The sequence below is a fragment of the Paralichthys olivaceus genome, chromosome 22, assembly GCF_024713975.1.
Source record: "Paralichthys olivaceus isolate ysfri-2021 chromosome 22, ASM2471397v2, whole genome shotgun sequence".
In the NCBI taxonomy this organism is placed as follows: domain Eukaryota; kingdom Metazoa; phylum Chordata; class Actinopteri; order Pleuronectiformes; family Paralichthyidae; genus Paralichthys; species Paralichthys olivaceus.
In genome coordinates this window covers 2,507,079-2,526,592 of record NC_091114.1, presented here as the reverse complement: position 1 = coordinate 2,526,592, position 19,514 = coordinate 2,507,079, and the positions used below count along the sequence as shown (strand labels likewise).

The 19,514-nt window shown below is 40.0% G+C and overlaps 1 protein-coding gene across 10 annotated transcripts in view; it reads left to right on the top strand.

Moving 5' to 3' along the window:
• The first annotated feature begins 5,267 nt into the window (after window positions 1–5,267).
• ehbp1l1a (EH domain binding protein 1-like 1a) overlaps window positions 5,268–19,514 on the top strand; it is a 36,550-nt gene continuing 22,303 nt past the window's right edge. For 2 of the 10 annotated variants that reach the window (XM_069519280.1, XM_020100181.2), the window contains exons 1-15: window positions 5,295–5,605; window positions 11,580–11,637; window positions 11,893–11,988; window positions 12,098–12,151; window positions 12,276–12,454; window positions 12,616–12,761; window positions 13,396–13,464; window positions 13,710–13,940; window positions 14,925–15,107; window positions 15,889–16,083; window positions 16,201–16,344; window positions 16,855–17,091; window positions 17,285–17,341; window positions 17,429–17,534; window positions 18,952–19,401. In XM_069519280.1, coding sequence (XP_069375381.1) covers window positions 5,502–5,605; window positions 11,580–11,637; window positions 11,893–11,988; window positions 12,098–12,151; window positions 12,276–12,454; window positions 12,616–12,761; window positions 13,396–13,464; window positions 13,710–13,940; window positions 14,925–15,107; window positions 15,889–16,083; window positions 16,201–16,344; window positions 16,855–17,091; window positions 17,285–17,341; window positions 17,429–17,534; window positions 18,952–19,401 — 2,309 coding nt within the window. In that variant the 5' untranslated portion in view covers window positions 5,295–5,501. Of the gene's footprint in view, window positions 5,606–11,579; window positions 11,638–11,892; window positions 11,989–12,097; window positions 12,152–12,275; window positions 12,455–12,615; window positions 12,762–13,395; window positions 13,465–13,709; window positions 13,941–14,924; window positions 15,108–15,888; window positions 16,084–16,200; window positions 16,345–16,854; window positions 17,092–17,284; window positions 17,342–17,428; window positions 17,535–18,951; window positions 19,402–19,514 lie in introns of all 10 variants that reach the window. The other 8 variants (XM_020100188.2, XM_020100187.2, XM_020100183.2 and 5 more) reach the window with 7 other exon arrangements.

Sequence of the window (19,514 nt, the reverse complement as noted above, 5' to 3'; positions counted from 1 at the left end):
TGAGATATTTAGGGCCAATTACAATGACCTCAGTTTTGTCTAAACTTAGAAGTAAGAAGTTTTGGGTCATCCAGGCCTTGATGTTCTTGAGACATTCCTGAAGTTGAACTAAGTGATTAGATTCATCAGTCTTCATAGAAATGTACAGCTGGGTGTCGTCTGCGTAACAATGGTAGTGTATGTGGTGCTTTCTGATGATGTTGCCTAAGGGGAGCATATATAAGGTGAAGAGTATCGGTCCAAGGACAGAACCTTGTGGAACTCCATGACTAACTTGCATGTGCATGGAGGGGTCATTGTTAACGTTAACAAATTTAAATCTATCTGATAAATATGATTTAAACCAGTCTAGTGCCGTTCTTTTGATCCCTACATGTTGTTCCAGTCTCTGTAGCAGAATCTTATGATCTGTGGTGTCAAATGCTGCACTAAGATCCAACAGGACGAGGACAGAGACAATTTCATCATCTGATGCTATGAAAAGGTCATTAGTAACTTTTAATAGTGCTGTTTCTGTGCTGTGATGGATTCTAAATCCCGACTAAGTAATCACACAGCTGGTTAGCAACAGCTTTTTCGAAGATTTTGGAAATGGAGGGCAGGTTTGATATGGGTCTACAATTAGCTAAAACATCTGAATCAAGAGTAGGCTTTTTAAGCAGAGGTTTAATAAGAGCTACCATAAAAGCCTGCGGCATGTAGCCGGTAAACAAAAACATATGAATCAGATTTGATATAGAGATGTCGGTATAGTAGACAAGTTGTAGGTTTAGAGGGAGAGACTGGTGACGTCAGCTCTGAAGGATCTACTGAAGAAAAATTATCTAAATATAAATCTGGTGCTATGGTTGATTTAACCGTTTCTGTACTGGACAATATATCTATTTGCAAATATAATTTAGCCCATTATTCTTCTGTTCTACAGTATGATAAAACACAACAGTATGTCTTTTAATTTGCGTATAATTCCAGTTTGTCCTGTGTGTTGTGCACTCAGAGGAAATACATGTGACTTACTACTACTAATACTGTTGTGTCATGGTTGCAGGGACGGCATGATGCTCTTTGACCTTATTAATATTGTTGCATATGCTTGTGCTGCCTGTCACACTCTCTGCGCTTGTGACAGACAGCTCACAGGTGCTTGGCTTAGCCAGGCTATATTTACAAAGGTCATAGATGATACTGTGGGGTATGATACCAGCAGGGATCTAATTACTCCCCCAGTGGTAAATCTCAAGAGCATGTTCACCTATACCCAGAATTTCTCTCAGTTGTTTATACAACTACACACACACAAAGATGTGACCAGCCCATAAACCTGCGGCCCCACACAGTCTGATCCCAGCACTCACTTTCCCAGTAACCATTCGTTGCTAAGTTATGTTTAGTTGTGCCCGTCTTGTCCCTGGTGTTTCTCTGAATGGACTGAACTTCCCCTGACAGTGTCCCTCCATCCTTTCTGTCTTCCAGCAGTTTTCATTGGAGGCCCACTGGGAGGCAGCTGCATTTGGGTGGGTAAAAATAAAGAAAGAATGAAGGAAGAGCAGAGGGGAGTCCACATCTGGGAATAGCAGTTTTTTATAGTTGATGTTTTTCCAAAGCTCCATCGTGGTGTGGGGATGTTATCTAAGAAACTATTCTGGGAATTGCATTTCCTGTTCCCTATTAGTGACGGCTCTTGATATAGAAATAAATGGTGTGTGTGTCACATTTATTAGGGGGCTGGAGGTTTGTCATAGAGGTAACTAAAAGATGAAGTCATTTGAAAACAGTCTACTTCCTGCCTCTAGGCCCACCAGTTGGTGTGCATCCTGTTATGGAGTTCAGGGCACTGCAATGTCCATAGAGTGAAGGTCAATATTGACAGGTGTCCTCTTTGCAGAGCTGTTTTTTTTTAAACTAAATGACACATTTTTACTGTCTTGAAAGATGACAAAAATTGTTTTGTTTCTGTCATTGTCATATTATTGTATTATTGTCAAATTGTAATTAATGCATTCTTAAAAAGTGGTTTGAACTTTCCTAATTTGAGCTTGCAGCTTTTCGCCTTTCAGTCTGGTTTATATAAAAATGGGATACAACCACTATAAAACTAAACTGTAGTAACTTTTGGTTTGTTTCTTCCTGTGGTTTAATGTAATATGGAGTCCCACAAGGCTCAACATTTGGCCCGGTGGTATTTCATTTGTATGTGCTATGGCTTGACAATGTTATACATCTTTGATTTGAAATAGGTGATGTCAACAGGTGATTGTATTCATGATTTAGTACAAAAGCAGAATCCAGGAAAGGCCTAGTCCTTTAGGAGCAAAGATGGGCCGAGGATTATCGAAATGTTTAAAAACAGTGTTCCTAAAATAAAGATAGGATATGATATTTTATCCTCTACATGGTCGAAGCATTATTAAAAGATTCAAGGAATCTGGAGGAAATTCAATGCGTAAAAGTCAAGGGCTCCAGCCTAAGCGAACTAACCGTGCTCTCTGATCCCTCAGAGTTACATCCACAAATGCAAATTAAAACTCTACTGTGCCAAATGAAAGCTTTATGTTCACTGTGTCAGAAGCACCGTCGACTTCTCTGGACTCGAAGGCATCTGGACCATACCACAGTGGTAACCTGTATTGTGATCAGATGAGTCAGTATTTCAGGTCAATTTGAAAGAAATGGACGCATGGTGTCTGTCATGTATGGGGTTGTGTCAGTGTCCTTTGCAAAGGTAACTCACACTTCTGTGATGGCAGCATTAATGCCGAACAGTACATAGAGATTTTGGAGCAGCTTCTGCTGCCTTCAAGACGACTTCTTTTCAGACATCTATGCATATTTCAACAAAACCACATTCTGCACACATTACAAAGGCATGACTGCTGAAGAAGAGGGTGGGGGTGCTAGTCAGGTCTACGTGCAGTCCTGACTTGACCACAATGGAGAATGTGTGGCGTGGAGTTGCACACCATGAGACTTGTTTGCAGGAAGAATGGGACAAAATGACAACTGAATCACTTCACCACTTGGTGTCTTGTCCCTACACATCTTTTAACTGTTGTGAAAAGGAATGGCAACATTAAAAAGTGGTATATGCTTTACTCTCCCAACTTTTTTTGAAAGATGTTGCAAGAATCAAAAGTGAAATCAGTGTTTATTTTGAAAAAAAAAGTCATGAGTCGAATATGATTTATAAATCTCTGTTCTCAGTTTTAATTTGAAATGTAACATGCTATCCCAACTTTTTCAGAGTTAAGTTTTTATCAACTTAACTTTTTCCAGTTATTTTAGTTGCCTGATTATTAGCCTACTAGATAGATGGGAGAGAATCCTCCTTTTACCGTACTCGTTTGTTTTGTGTGGGCATTCTGTTGTGACAGTGTTACTTACCGCATGTCTTACTATGTTGTACTCACAAATGATTATACTTATTTTAATGATCTTCACAGCCCTACATGATTTGTAACTTTATACATTTCCTATTCTTCATATTGTTTTTACCAAATAAGTTTCACATTCCCTAGATCACATTTTCAAGTTTAATATATATTTCTGTGCATATCTGAAGCACTACAGACACTACATAAAAAATTGTCTTACGTGACAGCAGAGCTGGAAACATAATTGTGTAATTGTATTTCTGTGTTGAGTTTATCATTATTCATACATCTATTGTTTGCCAACAAGGAGTGTCATGTAGCTCAACATTCATGCAGTGTAGCTGTATCTCACACTGCAGCTGTGGAGAAGAATGTTTATTCTACTCTCTGACTATGTCAGCGTGCAGTGAGAAAAGCAGTGGACCATGACAGCTTCCTAATGCAACAAAGTCTTATTTATGAGGATTATGATAACTGAGACTAATGTAAACACTCCTCCCTGTAATGTATTGAATGTTTGGAACCAGATAAGAACACATTCAGAGAGTGACCCAGTTGTCAAGACGGCTAGTAAGAAAACTGTGCTCCACAGTCAAGAGATGAAATTTAACGATCAAGATTAAAAAACAATTCATTGTCAACCCTGTGCTTCCCAGAGTCACAAGAAAAACACCCGCCTTCCTTACAGACAGACAGACAGACAGATGAAATGAAAATATAAATTGTTGATATGAAATCTTTAAATGAATGCTTATCATCCAGAGTGTAAACAAGGTCCCCCCCTTTGTGTGTGTGTGTGTGTGTGTCTGTGTTAGGATGCAACATTATATTACCAGCTGCTCTGTGTCTCAGATTATTTATAGACTCAGAGCTAAACTGGAAAAGTCGCTCCAGCTGACAGGGACTCATGACAGGGAAAACTTCCCCCGACAGTTCTGTTCTGTGCTCAGTCCATGATAATAACCTTCAACATGAGCTTCATGGGAACACAGTAATCACTGTTTGGCTTAAGTGCATTTGTGCCTACATCTGTCATGTCACAGCCTTCATTGAGTTAGATGAGTCATCTGCAGCAGTCTGATTTAGGCAAGGATGAAATGGTATTTCACTGTGTCTAGCTTCACTCTCAGGAAGCAAAAACCCAAATTATATAAACTTAGTAGAAAACATAAATACTGTTTCAGTCAGGAATGACTGTTTTCTTAAAATTAAGCCTTAGAAGATGAAACAAGCAATCCCTGCAGGTATCGAGACATTCAATAATGTGAATTTAAATAACAGTTGGAAAAATTGAGGCATTCCAAAATGTTATCAGTTGTGTATTCTAATAAGTCCATGTAACCCCAATGGTATAAACACCTTGTCTGAATTAAAACAAGATCATCAACTGTTCTGGGTTTCAGGTCAGTAACCTGTTCCTATCATTAGATTGGTGCTTACAACATCACATATCTACAGTATTTCTCTATTATTGTTTATATCAAATGTTGTACAGCATATTGCCCACAAACTATTTGGGCTACATCAAGCCAGCTATAACAAACCTCGGTGAAACAGGAAGTATTGACCTTCAATTTAGAAAATAAATACATTTAGTTGACCAAATTTTACAAAAACTTTAATAATCAATTTTTGACTCACCAGTTCAGTATACACGATTTTTGTAACTTTAGAAAAAAAGGGGATTTTTGATCAAATTGGATTAAATAAGTACTAATAATCTTCAATTCACAACTTTGATTTTAATTGTTTTTTGTTTTAGGCAACAATATTAAGTCTTTCAGTTTGTGGAGAGAGCTCTGGGTTTCATTTTGTTCCTAAATAAAATCTTTCATATCAACAATTTATAGCTGATCGCTGCCCTCAGCGAGGGGTTTTATTCTGAAAGTCCTCGGTGTTGCCGTCGTGTGTTCCGGTGAGCTTGACAGCCGCGGCTCTGCCCCGGAGGTGTGTGTGTGCGTGTGTGTGTGTGTGTGTTGTGTAACCGGACCGTGGAGCGGAGTCGGACCCCCCGGCGAGGAGAGGAGCTGTCAGAGAAGCAGGTGGACCGTCTCTCCCATCCACTTCCTCTGGCGGACGGAGAAGGACACGCGTTCACGTCGATGCTAGAATGAGCCCACAAGTGTGACCATGACGTCTGTGTGGAAGCGGCTCCAGCGGGTCGGCAAGAGAGCCTCCAAGTTCCAGTTCGCCGCTTCGTTCCAGGAGCTGGTGATAGAATGCACTAATAAATGGTAGGACACTGTCTCTCCACTTCCACTGACTTCCTGGACACGCGCTGTGTGTGTTAAATGGATTTAGAGCCGTGTCGTCTTCTTGCCGTGACACCGAACTCCACGCAGAAATAGTCACATTGAATCATTTCTGCGGAATGGTGTGCGCAATACGAAACAAAATGGCCTTTGAGGGATGATTTGGACGTGAAATGTGTTGTTATCCCGTTATTACATAGATATACAGGCACAGAGGCGGCGGAGGGTGAAGTGTGGAGGTGTCCGTGAAAGTTGCCTCGTGACAGATATTTACGATCATGTCTGGATCTTTCTCATAAAGTCTGCATTTTCATCAGTAGATCGGATCAAAGGAGAGAACGGCATCTTTCTCTTTAATCGGGAGCACGCCCCCATTACTTCCGCGTCTGTTGTTTTTATATGGACTCGTTGCCACGATGTGATATATGGCTCCTTGCGCACCGGGAGTCGTGTTACCAAGATGTGTTGGTATGAATGATAACCTCTGGGAGGATGTGGTCATCACCATCAGCACCACCAGGGCCGCAGCCAGGATTTCAGATCAATGTGGCAGTCAAGCCCCCCCCCCCCATAAGAAGGGATCCCCAGTGCCCAGGGGGGATGTGGAGTAGTTACCCATTTTACTCAGCTATCACATTATCACCCACTGGTTTCTAAGTGTTATTCACTTGTGCTGAAAGAATTTGTTGGTTAGTCTATCAACAGGAAAACAATTTTGACAGTTGGGTATTAGTTAGTAGTTTGTCAAGAGAGAAAATTGGCTTTTGGGGCTTGGTTACTATCATTTTTTTCAACAAGGTCAATAATGAATGAATTGAAAAAGTAATTGGCAATGACAACTAATCTGGTGTAACATAGTACAGCATTAAACTTGATCTAAGTTCCTTTTCTAGTTTCAGACAGACGCAGTTATTATTTCCCTGGCCAGCCCCCATGGTGTTTAAATAGCAAATGCACTTGCCTCGCCCGTTAGATGTGGGGCCTCAGGACACACCTACCATGAGATTACAGAAGAGCTAACCCTTTAAATGTGAATGTTTGGTAACTGACTGATGTGAATGAGCGTCTAACTTTCTTTATGAGTGATCCTTTTACCGGTAAATACAGCTGAAATCACAGCACAGCTGTCATCAGGGTTTCGTCAGCGCAGCCACACCTCAGCCACTGCATGTCTACAAGAACAGCTTCACTGTGCATTTGTCTTTCTTAAAGTATTGTATATTTGAGCACAATGTAGCAAACAGAAAAGTGGCTGAAACCAGCTGAAGAGATGATGTCATAAATATGCTAAGTAAACTATTGCATCATCGAGCTACATAACTTTTCCAGCAGGGTGTAGATACTTTCCAGTAAACGTGTTCAATTTCGACCCCACACGGTCCAGACATATACCTGGTCGTTAAACCAAAGTCTGGATACAACCAAGAGTAGGAGGAAGATGATGGGAGTCTCTTCTTAGATCAAATATTTTGTCATTATTTAAATAAGAGAAGACAAATTATTTATCTTCACAGTGAAAAGTTTGAACATGGTTTATACTTTTGAGGTCACTAAAATCTTTGCATTTTGCTCATCACTGTCTGGTCATGGGTCAGAAAGACAGGCCTAGATGGATACAGCAAGGAACAGGCTTTCCTTCATGTTGTTTTCGATGTACTCTCAAATACCCTCAAGCAAAGAGCTTCAGTGTGATGGTGTCAACAAAAGAAACTGAAAAAATGGCCATTGACCAGCAGAGAAAGCTGTGCACATAGTGTAAGTCAACAATGAATCAATCCAATTTTATTTGTGTATCTCATATTCGGAAATCACAATTTGTCTCATCGGATCATAATGGAAAGGTGTGTCAACGTTTAAAGTATTTATCCATAATCGGATAGAGATGAATGGATGGGTGAGTAATTGTCAGTAATGGTGGAGTATGTGAGTAGGCATATTGTATATCAATCAGCGGCCATCATGATAATGATCCAATCAACAAGAAACCAACTTTGAATACATGAATGTTTTCATATCAGATCACATTTTGGATGTTGCCAAAAGAATATGAAGGTTCTATGTTGAGCCCTAATTTGAAGTATTCTTTCATAGGCAGGAGAAAAAGGAAATTTGCATCACTTTTTTATTTTCTGCATGCATATAGGAAGGTACTGGTGCATTTCACGATGTGATCTCTTGTACTGTGTTGGCGTGGTTAGTGTTTTAGCTGTCCGTCTGACATCTTCAGTCTTGGCACTGCAGGAGTTCCTTTAATTCCATTATCATTACGCAAGGAACATTCACCATGTGTTTCCAATCTTCCAGCCCTGGCTTGTTTAGTGACCCACCTTCCTGTCACTCTGTTTATGCACTTTTCATGACGTATTATACGCAGTGACCAGTTTCAACATGTTTTTGTTCCTGTTACTTTTATAATGTGTATTTAACCACTCTTGTATTGATCCTACATACAGTATGTTCCCCCTTAGGTGCAAAAAGTATTAGACTATAAAATGTATATGCAAGAATGAAATGAGAGTGGACTGTGAACGTAAGATAGACAGCACAATATAATTTGTTGCTTAAGGTTGTTTTGACATTTGGGTGTGGAGGGATCTTTGAGTTGTGAATCCCTTACGCGTTCGTGTACCAACGTGTGTATAGTTACAGCTGCTGCTGTTTCTTTGCCCGGAGAAGATGGTCAACATTCCATCAAGCCAGACCTGCATCCACTGTTGGCACTGTGCTTAGTTAAATGCCCACTCAGTCCTCTTTTGTTACTTGGAAGACTACAGGAGGATGGTGGACTGGCCCCAGGCCCCTGCTCTCTGTTTTTGCTGCAGCCTAAGGATCTGGTTGTTAGCCCAGTATCAGTATATATATAATTATTTTGGGCCAATACCCAGAGCTCTAGCTTCACCACAATGATCAACACCTTGCGTGATGGCGCACCAAACATTTTTCCGTTCCCCCCTCATATAAACTCTAGATTTCTGAAAATCTTTCACGTAATACTGATTTTTTTGAAACATTTTACATAGAAAGTCACAATATAGACTACTATCTCAGAAGAATTTGTACATAAATACAGCTACATTTTGATTTACTATCCTGTAATTATGACTCAGTAAGTATTACTTTCTCTTAATGGGTTGGTGGCTGTGGCTCAAAAGGTAGAGCAGAATGTCGTTGGTTCCACAGATCCTCCAGTCTGCATTCCGTGACTTTGGGCAAGATACTGAATCCCAAATGGCCCACGATGGCTTTATCAGCATGTGTGATAGAACAAGTGCAGCACATAGTAGCGCTGTATGAATGTGTGAATGGGTGAATGTGGCTCGCACTGGAAAGCGCATATTATATGATATATATATATATATATATATATAGTCTATTTTCCCTTGTGAATATTAGAGGATTTAGGTCTAAATTAGAAAAGTATTGAAAGTGGGTATGTCAGAAATCAGATGGGTTTAAACAACATCCAAACAGCCACACTCAGAGCTGGAGGGAGAAGCCAGCCATCATAGCAAGAAGGGAGAATATACAATAATTAAAAAATGAGGATAATGACACATCAGATTCACTCTTCAGGGAGGCATTCCCAGTGTTTATATAGTGTTGTACACTACACTAAACAGAGCAGTTTAAACTCAGTGACTTCCTGCAGTCTTGTTGTGAGGTTGTTGTAAAGTCCTAAAAACAAGCATGGACTTGTTGGGATTTGAAACGTCTCAGGAATATACATTTGTTGGTGACCTACATGTGACATCACAAACAATGCACTTGTGTTTACGACAGGCTATGACAAGAATGTGTAAAATGTGGATCAGCTGGATGGACGCTCTTTCGCTGATTAGCAAAAACCACCTACATTCAGAGTACGGTGGAGTATCAAACAGCTTGCACAAAAAATTCGCTCACATCATATAACCCTGCCTTATGTGCTAATACTAAAACAACTCTTACTTCAAATTGATGAAACCAAACACATATTTATACAGTTACAGTTATTTACAAGCCCTGAGTCTGATGTGAGTATGTTCAGTATATGACATTTATTCTGTCTTCAGAGGCTCTACTCTACAAACCACTAACCTACAGACTACGTGAGCAAAAAACACTTTGGACATTAGTAGGTCAGCCTGTTGCAACATGTCTATGATAAATAGTGCAGCAGGTGTAGGATTGCTATTAAGTACCGGTTGAGATCAGCATCGCAGGCGTCTATTTCTGTTCACTGTCTCACTCTCACTCATCTGCTGCTCACAAACTTTTTCTCCAGTTCAAACATTGGTTGTCAGAGTCATGCGACAGAAGAACGAGGCCTACAGGCACACTGTTGTCATGACAGTTGGACCTGTAGGACAATGCTGACAATACTGACTCAGACTGTTTTGTATTGAAGCAGCTGGTATTTGATGATTTGCATCAATGTCAAATTTTTACTATGTCATATTTATTCATCCATCCATTAATTATGTTTATTTATGGCTTTTTGATAAAGGATAATTCTGATTAATTACAATTGACTCCTACCACCAGGTTATGCTGCTGCTGCTGAGTAAGAAATATGTATTGAGTTATTTCATGTTAAAACAGCTCATAGTCTCTATTGGCATTGCACTGGGATGGCTCCCATTGTAGTCTGTTTAATGTCTGTTCCAGATCATTTGGACATAAACATTCAAACATACACCTCTCCCCGGGTTATAGCTATAGAATTTCAAAATTGCAGTGCATATCCAAAAGTATTGCCACATGTCTCCATCTACCATTATGCCACTCACTCAACACATTAGATGCAGAGAGGTGATCCTCATGCTCGCAGGTAGGGCTCGGCGATTTATTCAATTCCAATTGCAACGACGTGATGGTGGGATGGTAGATTGTGATCACGGACCATAAATCATGACAGTGGATCGTGAATCAGAGATCGGGATATTGGATCATTGTGGCAGCTGATCGTGGATCATAATTGTGGATCGTGACGGTTGATCCTTATTGTGGATAGTGGTTATGGATCGTGATCGTGGTGGTTGCTGATCATGGACTATGATTACAGCAAGATTGATATACAATATACCTACTCAGATATTTTACCATTAATGGCAATAACTCCATTTCAGTTGTCGTTGCTGCTCCCTTCATTTCTATCAGACAGCTTTTTACGTTCTGCTCTGCTGCATGTCCCGGTCGTCTGTTCACACAGGAAGTGTTTCTGGCAGTGGCGCTGCTATGTGAGGTTTCTGGTATAACAATTGTATTTCTTCGAATAAAGGTCAGGCTATGTGTTCAAAAAATGCCAGGAAACAGTCATAATTGTGACTCAGGGGTTAGAGCAGTGGTACATCAAACCAAAAGGTTAATGGTTCAATCCCAGTCTTCCCCATTCTGAACTCCAAACTGCCCCTTGTATAGAGATAAGTGCAGCACATAGATGCACTGTATGAATGTGTGTGTGTGAGTGGGTGAATTTTAGACTCACTCAGACAGTGTAGACACTCTTATCTGTTAACATGTGCGCAGAAATGATTTACTTTAGACTGTACTGTAAATTGCTTTGAGCGATCATCAAGATTCGAAAAGCGATTTGTAAGACGCATGTCCTCCCTCCTCACTCCCCCGCTGACCTGTGCTCACTTTACATGTTAATTAACACTATCACCAAACAGAAGTTATTAGGACACCTACAGTACTTGATGGTGAGTTTGTGTTTGTCCGATTCACTCTGGAGTTGATGAGACACTTATTTAAACACATTAAAAAAAAGTCCAACATTTTGCCTGCACACAGTTCACCTGATCATGATCAGACATCATCAATAGATAACTGAATATGTGTGATCGTCAGTTTATGTCAAGAGACGAGCACATACTCACACACACACACACACACACACACACACATACACACATACACACACCTGCAGAAAAAATGATATAATAATGTTATTTGTGGTCTTCTGTGGTTTCAGGCAACCAGACAAACTGAGAGTGGTGTGGATCAGGAGGAGTCGACGTCACAGCACAAAGGTATTAAAGCAAAGAAAAACGAGACATACAGCAGAATTCAAGTTTTCATATAATAGCTAATTTTCTTTTCATGACTCTCAGAGTAGAAAGTGCTCAAATACTATGAAATCTGTTCTGGATTTTTAAGGTTAAAGATGATCAAATATCTTTTTAGTTTTGCAGTTCAAATGTGCAGAGGTTTAAAGACAGTTAATTGAAAAATGAGCCAACATTTTTGGAGATTGAATCCTTTGTTTCTGTTATGTTTTCTGCCAGCTCCACAGTTGGCAGCCTGGGATTCAGAACCCCTACAGAGGCCTGGTGATTTGGCAGGTTCCAGAGAGTTTAGACGTCACTGTCACACTCTTCAAGGCAAGTCTCTTCTTATTTGTGGCGGAATCCTTCTGTGAAATTGCTTAGTAATTTAATCTGGATTTGAAATGACATGGCTTAGACACCAAGCAATCATGCTTTTCAACAGGAACCCACTGCAGAGGAGTTTGAAGACAAAGATTGGACTTTTGTCATTGAAAATGTGAGTCTGGTCCGTCCGTGATATCCTTGGTTGTGGTTTCATTTAATTTATTGAACAAACTTTGAATTGCTAGACTCAGATAAAATGTATTCAATAATGTGTGTCCATTTGGTTTATTCTACAGGAGACAAAAGGCCGCAGGAAGGTGCTGGCATCAGTTGACGTCAATATGAAGAAGTTTGCCAGTGTCACGCCGGCCCAGTATGATGTAACACTGAAGCTCAAACCGCTGTCTGTCAAAGTGTTGGAATGCACGCTGAAACTCAACCTGTCCTGTATCTTTCTCAAAGAGGGGAAGGCCACGTAAGCCATCAACTCAGCAGCGTAACATTCATTGAAAACAGTTGTGCCTCAAAACTGTGTAGTTGTACCTCAGAACTTAAATCAGCAGTTAAAGCCCAGTAAAACGACCAATAATGATATTTTATAAAAGTTGTAAGACAATTATTTTTCTCCCCCCACAGGGATGAGGACATGCAGAGTTTGGCCAGTCTAATGAGTATGAAACAGAGTGACATTGGCAACCTGGACGACTTTATTGACAGCGATGATGAGGCTGGAGAGGAGCGAAGGGCCAGCTTCGGCACTGGCGTTGCTGCTCATGTTTCTGGTAAGAATAGGCACACGTTTGAGGATCATTGGGCTGGTTGCAGGAAATTAACAAACAATCTGAGATGAAACAGTACTAATCTGAGATTATATTTCAAAGTAATTACTGGCAGATTATGTATTTTATAGTCTTGCACTTTGCATCACATTGAGTCACATATTCATACAGCTCTTCACTAGCAAACACACTCACACACTGATGGTGCATTAATATCTTCCTCGAGGTTAGGTTCAAGTTTTTTCTCTGCACAGTTGCCAAGTGCTTACTCATTGTGGAAACTGTTGGGTTTCTCTCTAATAAGGTCTTGAAATAATGTATTTGGCACTATACAATTAAAACTGAATTGAAATTGGATGGTCTTGTGGATTCGGTATCAGATATTTAGTGGGCAAATGGACAACTGTCTATTTCCAGTCCCACAAGAAGTTTCTTTTTTGGTATTTTAATGCATAATATATTGAACATTTTTCTTAATTTATCAATCACAACACTAGTAATTGATGATAAATTATTTTAGAAAACGATTCCCCCGATGTTTTTTTTTCCCAAATGCTGCTTCCTCTCATGCTTCCTATTTAAAACTTACCTCTTTTAATCTTTCTGTGCCCTGTACCCTTTTATCTTCCTGTAACAGCTTCTGCTCTTTCTACTGCAAGAATACATGACCTGGCTTGGAGGCCTGCAATTGAATCAGGCCCCACAGGTATTTTCCTTTTTCCTGATTTACCCTCCCACCTTTTTGTTTGGATCCTGATAGGTCACAGAATTCCATCTTGAGGACTTATGATATTGACATACAGTATGTAAATCAGATATGTAATTTGAAGGTTTTTCTCTTGTCTGTAGTTACTGTGTTGAAGACTAATCTGATGATCACTTCCCATTTCAGCCGTCCACTCTTTCATTTCTTCTTTTCCCTGTCCATTTCATGTCTTATCTTTGACCCAGAGATGGATTGCAAAACTTCTGGCATTTCCTCCACCATCTCGGCCCCATTCCATCCTCCTCTGCCTGAACCCCCACACCCCTCTGTTCCATCCTTTTTATTACAAACCCACACACGACCACCAAGCACTAACCAGCAGGCCCGACCCTCCCCCTATGCCTACTCATTACCGGCCTTTACACGTGCTCACCCTCCTGCACTTCCGAAAATCTTCCAGCCCAGTGTGGGATCAGGTATCTGTGTGCAGATATTCCTCATCCTGTGTGGTCTCTTTTTTTCTTTGGATCAGATTGTTTTGTTAGATATTAAAGAAATACCTCTCTGCATTGTAGAGTCACACTTGAGGTTTGGACAAAATATCTACAGTTAAGTGTTTGGTCACACTTTAATCAGGCTTAAGATCACATGCCTTTTAACCACTGAAACAGTTGTGGTTCCTTTTTTTCTTATAAGAAGTCAGTGTATGTGTTCAGTGAAACTTGTAGTCCATACTTGTTTAATCTGATCCACATGTTTAATTGGAATGAGGCACCCTCTGCTGTGTCCATCATATCTCTGCCAAGGAACAAATTGAATGTCCTCATTTTGAATCCTTGAGCTTCACCCAGGCCGACAAATGATTCCTCCATCATGTGAGATTTACTGGCAAATCTGGCAAATGTCTGAAATGTTCCATCTACACAGCAGTGTTCCATAGTCACTGTAAATGTGTGTTCAGGAATGTGTCTGACATTAGTTTTTTCTCCATCGGCAGCCAGACAGTGCGGTTGCCTGGCCAGTGAGGTCCAGTCAAATAAACTGCACTTTCAGACTCTGTTGTTTTCACATTATGCTCTGATCTGTGTTGGAGAAGTCAAGTGGTTTGCAAATGAAAGTCTGTCTATATTGTATGGAAACAGCAATGACTAATTTTATTTTAGGGATATTATATATATTATGTGTACAAAGTATCTAGAAAGTGCATCAATCAATTGTAATACATGTATAATTCTTAGTGTGAGACAGATTTAATAGCAGATTTACAGACTCTTAGCTGGGTGGATTTAATAACATATAAGCCATATTTTACCAAAGCAAAGTATTTGTCTGCATCTGTCTGTTTCTGTTTACAGTTTTACTGGCTGTTTAAATTTGATGTATTTCTAGTTTCTTTTGACATTTTCATATCTTTAAAATGTCTTCCTTTCTGCCATTTCCTGCCTCTCCTTTCTTTTTAGTGCCCATTTCAGCTCCTCGTAGACCCCATAGCTTCCATAGTGACTCCTATCCAGCTGAGGCCTCGGAGGCCCAGTTCTTTTCTAGCTGCACTTCTCCTGAAGCCCTTTTCACCTCTTCTGTCTCTGCTACACCCTCTGATCAATCACCCCACCCCCCTGTTTTCCCTGGTGCTTCACAAACAGGTATTTTGTACTTCCGTTAAAATAGCCAACGCTCAAAAATACTACTTTTAGGCTCTTTCTGTGTTAATGATCAGTGCCAAAGAGACCTGAGCTTCTATTAAAAGATACAGTTAAAAATGTATGTTTCTGCACCGTTGATGGCTGTAGCCAGAGACTATTTCGTTTTTTAGTTGCAGGTTTGTCCTCCTCCTACGCTCATGGATTCAATATCCCAGCAACAGTTTAGAAATGGATTTGGATTTGGTGATTTTGATAGTCAAAGGTCACAGGTCATGTACTTGTCAAACCTGTCCTACAGAATAAAATGATGTGATCTTCACTTAGCAATAATAAGTTTCTGTCCGTTATTCAACATCAAACACAGGAACAGAAAGGTAGCAATATTTCTTGCAAGTTGACTGGTGTGTGGAGACAAACCACTAGAAGGCTGAAATTCTAGTTATCCCAGTTTCCAGCTTGTGAATACCACCAGTGAACACTGTTTACCTAACCTGGTTTTGCATACTTTGCCTTGGGTCTTACATTCGGATTACTTTCTATGAAATTTTCGCAAAACATTATCGTAAACTTGTTTTAGAAGTCCTCCTTGGACCAGTCAATTGAAAGCTTCCTTACACTTACTGGAGGAGCTGCTTCACAGCCCTGCTTCTTGGAGGTCTCGAGAGTTTTTATGTTACGAGCTTAAAAACAGTATATTAAATGATTTTAAACGTTTAATATTTCAAATTAAAAGTTTTTTGCAGAATTATTCTTACCATCTTTTCCCATCTTCCTCTCTCAGCATGTCCTAGTATCTGGAGAGCACAGAGCGTTCCTTCTGTTTCTTCTGTCTCCTCCTCATCAGCTCCTCCCACCTCCTTTCCTATTATACCTCCACCACCTCCTGCTCCACTCCCCAAAACTCGCCCCACATCTGGGGGGGCAGCAGGTTCAGCCCTCACCAGACCCACCAGTCTACCATCCGCCCCCGAGACAGGTACAGGGACAGAGATACAGTGTGGCCTACTATACTAGTTCATACTTTTCATTTCACGAACCTGTTGCCATGTATCTCGATCTTCCCATGTTCTTTTCCTTGTCATCTATTTTCCAGCTCCCTGGCAGAGTGAGTGGAGGCCTCCTAAATCTCAGGCTCCTCTAGCACAGAAAAACCTCTCTCCAAAGTTTCTTCACCTCTCTGCTAGTGACCCCAGAGAGCCTGCAGTGCTGCAGAAAAAGCAGAGAATAGAGATGCCATGTAATGCTGCTCTTTTCTAGCATGACATCCTCTCTCACTGATCCCCCTCAGCCTCCCTGTTTTACTTTTGTTCCTTTCATTTATTTTTCTGCTCTTACCTAAACCCACTACCTTGTCTTCTGTTCCTACATGTAATTTACCAATACTATATGTTGCCTTGATTCATCCTCACTACTTCAGCATTTAAATTTGTAAAAGTGATCTGACCCGAGATCAGTCTCTTGACAACTTTCATTGGTTTTGTTGTCAAGCTTCACCCGCATACACGTCAGTATGTAAGTGTGAAGCTAAATTAATACAACCACATTAATAATCAGATCAGCTAACATTATTACAAAACTGTGTTTTACTCTTGTTATTTGTTACTTGACACATAAATGCACTAACATTGGAGAAAATGCTCACTGAACTGATTTTGGAAAGCATACTCAAAGTTTGGGTTATTGATATCCCTCCCTCCATTCTTTCCCTCCTATCTCCTTTCTTCCTCTCCTTCCCACCATGCATCAGTTTCCTCCCCATCAGCTTCATCCTCTCTGCCCATTGATCAGTCTTTGGAACAGAAACCACAAGGAGGGTATGGATTTGTTCCTTCCTGGATACCCCAGGCCACCCCTGTTATAGAGCCCTCACTTCCTCCTCTAAGGTCTTCCTCTGCTCTAATTCTCTGTGGGCCTCCTCCTCCTCCTCCTCCTCCTCCTCACACATCCCAAACTGTCATAGTCTCCCCCAGTGACCAAGATTCAGGTACAGAATCAAAAAGGAACAAGATTCACGTTGTTCCTGCATGATTCCGAGCAATAAAATAAGTGACCAAATACATCTCACGTCTCTCTCTGCTGGTTGTTTTTATTTGCTGGTAAAAATATGCACTGTTCATTCTGTAGTGCCATATAAACAAACTTACTGGTTATTTTTGTAATATTTTCTTCTCTTTTAGAATTCAAAAGACATTTGAGCACACTGAGTGAAGAGGACCAGTGCACCACACCTACAAGTGAGCATGAACACAAAATGATGTGAATTAAAATAAGTGAAATCTACTGTATATAAAATTACTACAACTTTATATTATGTTGCTTAGCGCCTGATCCAAGGATCCCAACCAGCCGAATGACTGAGAAGTCCAGTGCTTCAGATCGGAAAAGAGATCTGCATTTTGGAGTTGAGGTTGTTAAGACGACAGCTGGGTGAGTAAATATGAGGCCATTTTTCTTTTATCAGGAATGGTGTGGTTGGCATGGCTGCTATGGAAATACTCACCAGAATTTGTGGTGTCAAATGTTTTTAATGAGTTGCAGTTTATGACTCAAGAGAAATATTTCAGCATGAATAGCAGTACGCTTTAGACAACTGAGTAAGCCCTAATCAGTGGGTGAAGCTTTCATAAGAACACTCTTCACTACTAAAGAATCATCATCAATAAATAACTGAATATGTGTGATCGTCAGTTTATGTCAAGAGACGAGCACTCTGTCTCACACACACACACACACACACACACACACACACACACACACACTCACTCTCAATATTACCCATCTATCAATTACCCCACAATGATAATCTTAATGACCATACAATTCCTCCACCCCTTTTAATATTCAAAGTTACACTAAAAATGCAATTTCATCATCCTTTTAATTTCATTGTTGGAAATCATAATAAAAATTTGTCTCAGGGTCTATGTTCATTTTAAAAATATATAGTTTGAAAGGAACTTTTCACTTATCATATTGTATAAAAAGCATTTTAATAAGGTCACAATAAAGAAAATATTCTAGGCCTAATGAAAACACCAAACTGACCAAAAACTTCAATAGGATGGAAAGCATTACGGGATAAAAGTAGAACATTAATATTTGGCAATTCGTTGGCAATGATTAAATTTTGAACAGATGGAACTATTGATAGTTTGTAGGGACTTTCTGAGCTGGTTTAGCCAGTGGCATCCATCTTGAAAAACCTGTAAAAAACTGTTCTGCCTTTTGCCTACAAACAAACTTGTCATTTGTTTAGCCTGAAGGGGTTCAGGGAATGTCTGAAAACATTCTAGGATAAATATAGGACTCAAGGGAAAAAGTAAAACACTTGCCAGAATTGCCAAATTGCCAAGAGAATATTTGAAATGCACATCTGTGAAAATGTATTTGTAATTCAGAATTTCATGTCTTATGGCAGACAATTTCTTTTAGATAGAATAACTAATGAAATACCCCTTTATTGTCACCTGAAAATCTTGTAGCCTCCACTGCTTATGACTATGTTTCTAGGCTGCAGAAAAATATAATCTTGCTTATTTGGCTGTGCATGAAATATCCTCTGCATATAGTAATTCTTTTTGCATTCAAATTTAATCAAAAAACAACTTAGTCCAAGTCATGTTGATGTAGCAAGTGTCAGATCTGATAAGTTTCCGTCATTGTATTATTGTATTACATTTTTATTATTTTATTTAGCACTGTGCAGTTTGCCAAGACCTGGTCATTTCTTCCATGATTTATGATAAAATGTGACAGTTGTTCAGCATTGTGACTATGGCCTGGGTGTGACATCATTCCTGTGATGGAGACTTTCCTTACATCCTACTGTCTGTTTATCCCTCAGACCTAAGAGCTCTGCTTCACTTCTGACCATTAGCCCCAGATCACCCATTGCCCCAGGGCTAAAATATTTTGAGATGCCAAAAACACAGACGGATCAGACAGAATCAAGAGTGAAAAGGATATACCCCAACATCCAGGAAACACTTCCTCCCCACTTGTCTGGAACTAAGCAAAACCCTGATATTCATGATCCAACATCCACTTCAATCAAGGAGCCTCTGGTTACATCAAGGAGTCACCTGTCTAAGATGCCCATTCAGTTAGGGAGTCCAATAACCCAACCTGAGTCTGTTCAGCATACACACCATTCTCCTTTTAATCCCCAATCTAATTCCAAATCACTTCAGGGACCTTTGTTGCACTTGCACGAAACTGCTACAACTTCTGACACAAAACCAATTCTAAGGATAGGACTGACCCACAAAAAAGAACCTATAACTAAGGATTTTGGGTAAGTGTAGCATGGTGTTCTGTTAGTTAATGCCTACCCATTACATAGTCTCAAAAATGCACATGAGTTCCTATCAATGTAAGCACTAGCAATATACAAGTAAATCATGTCAA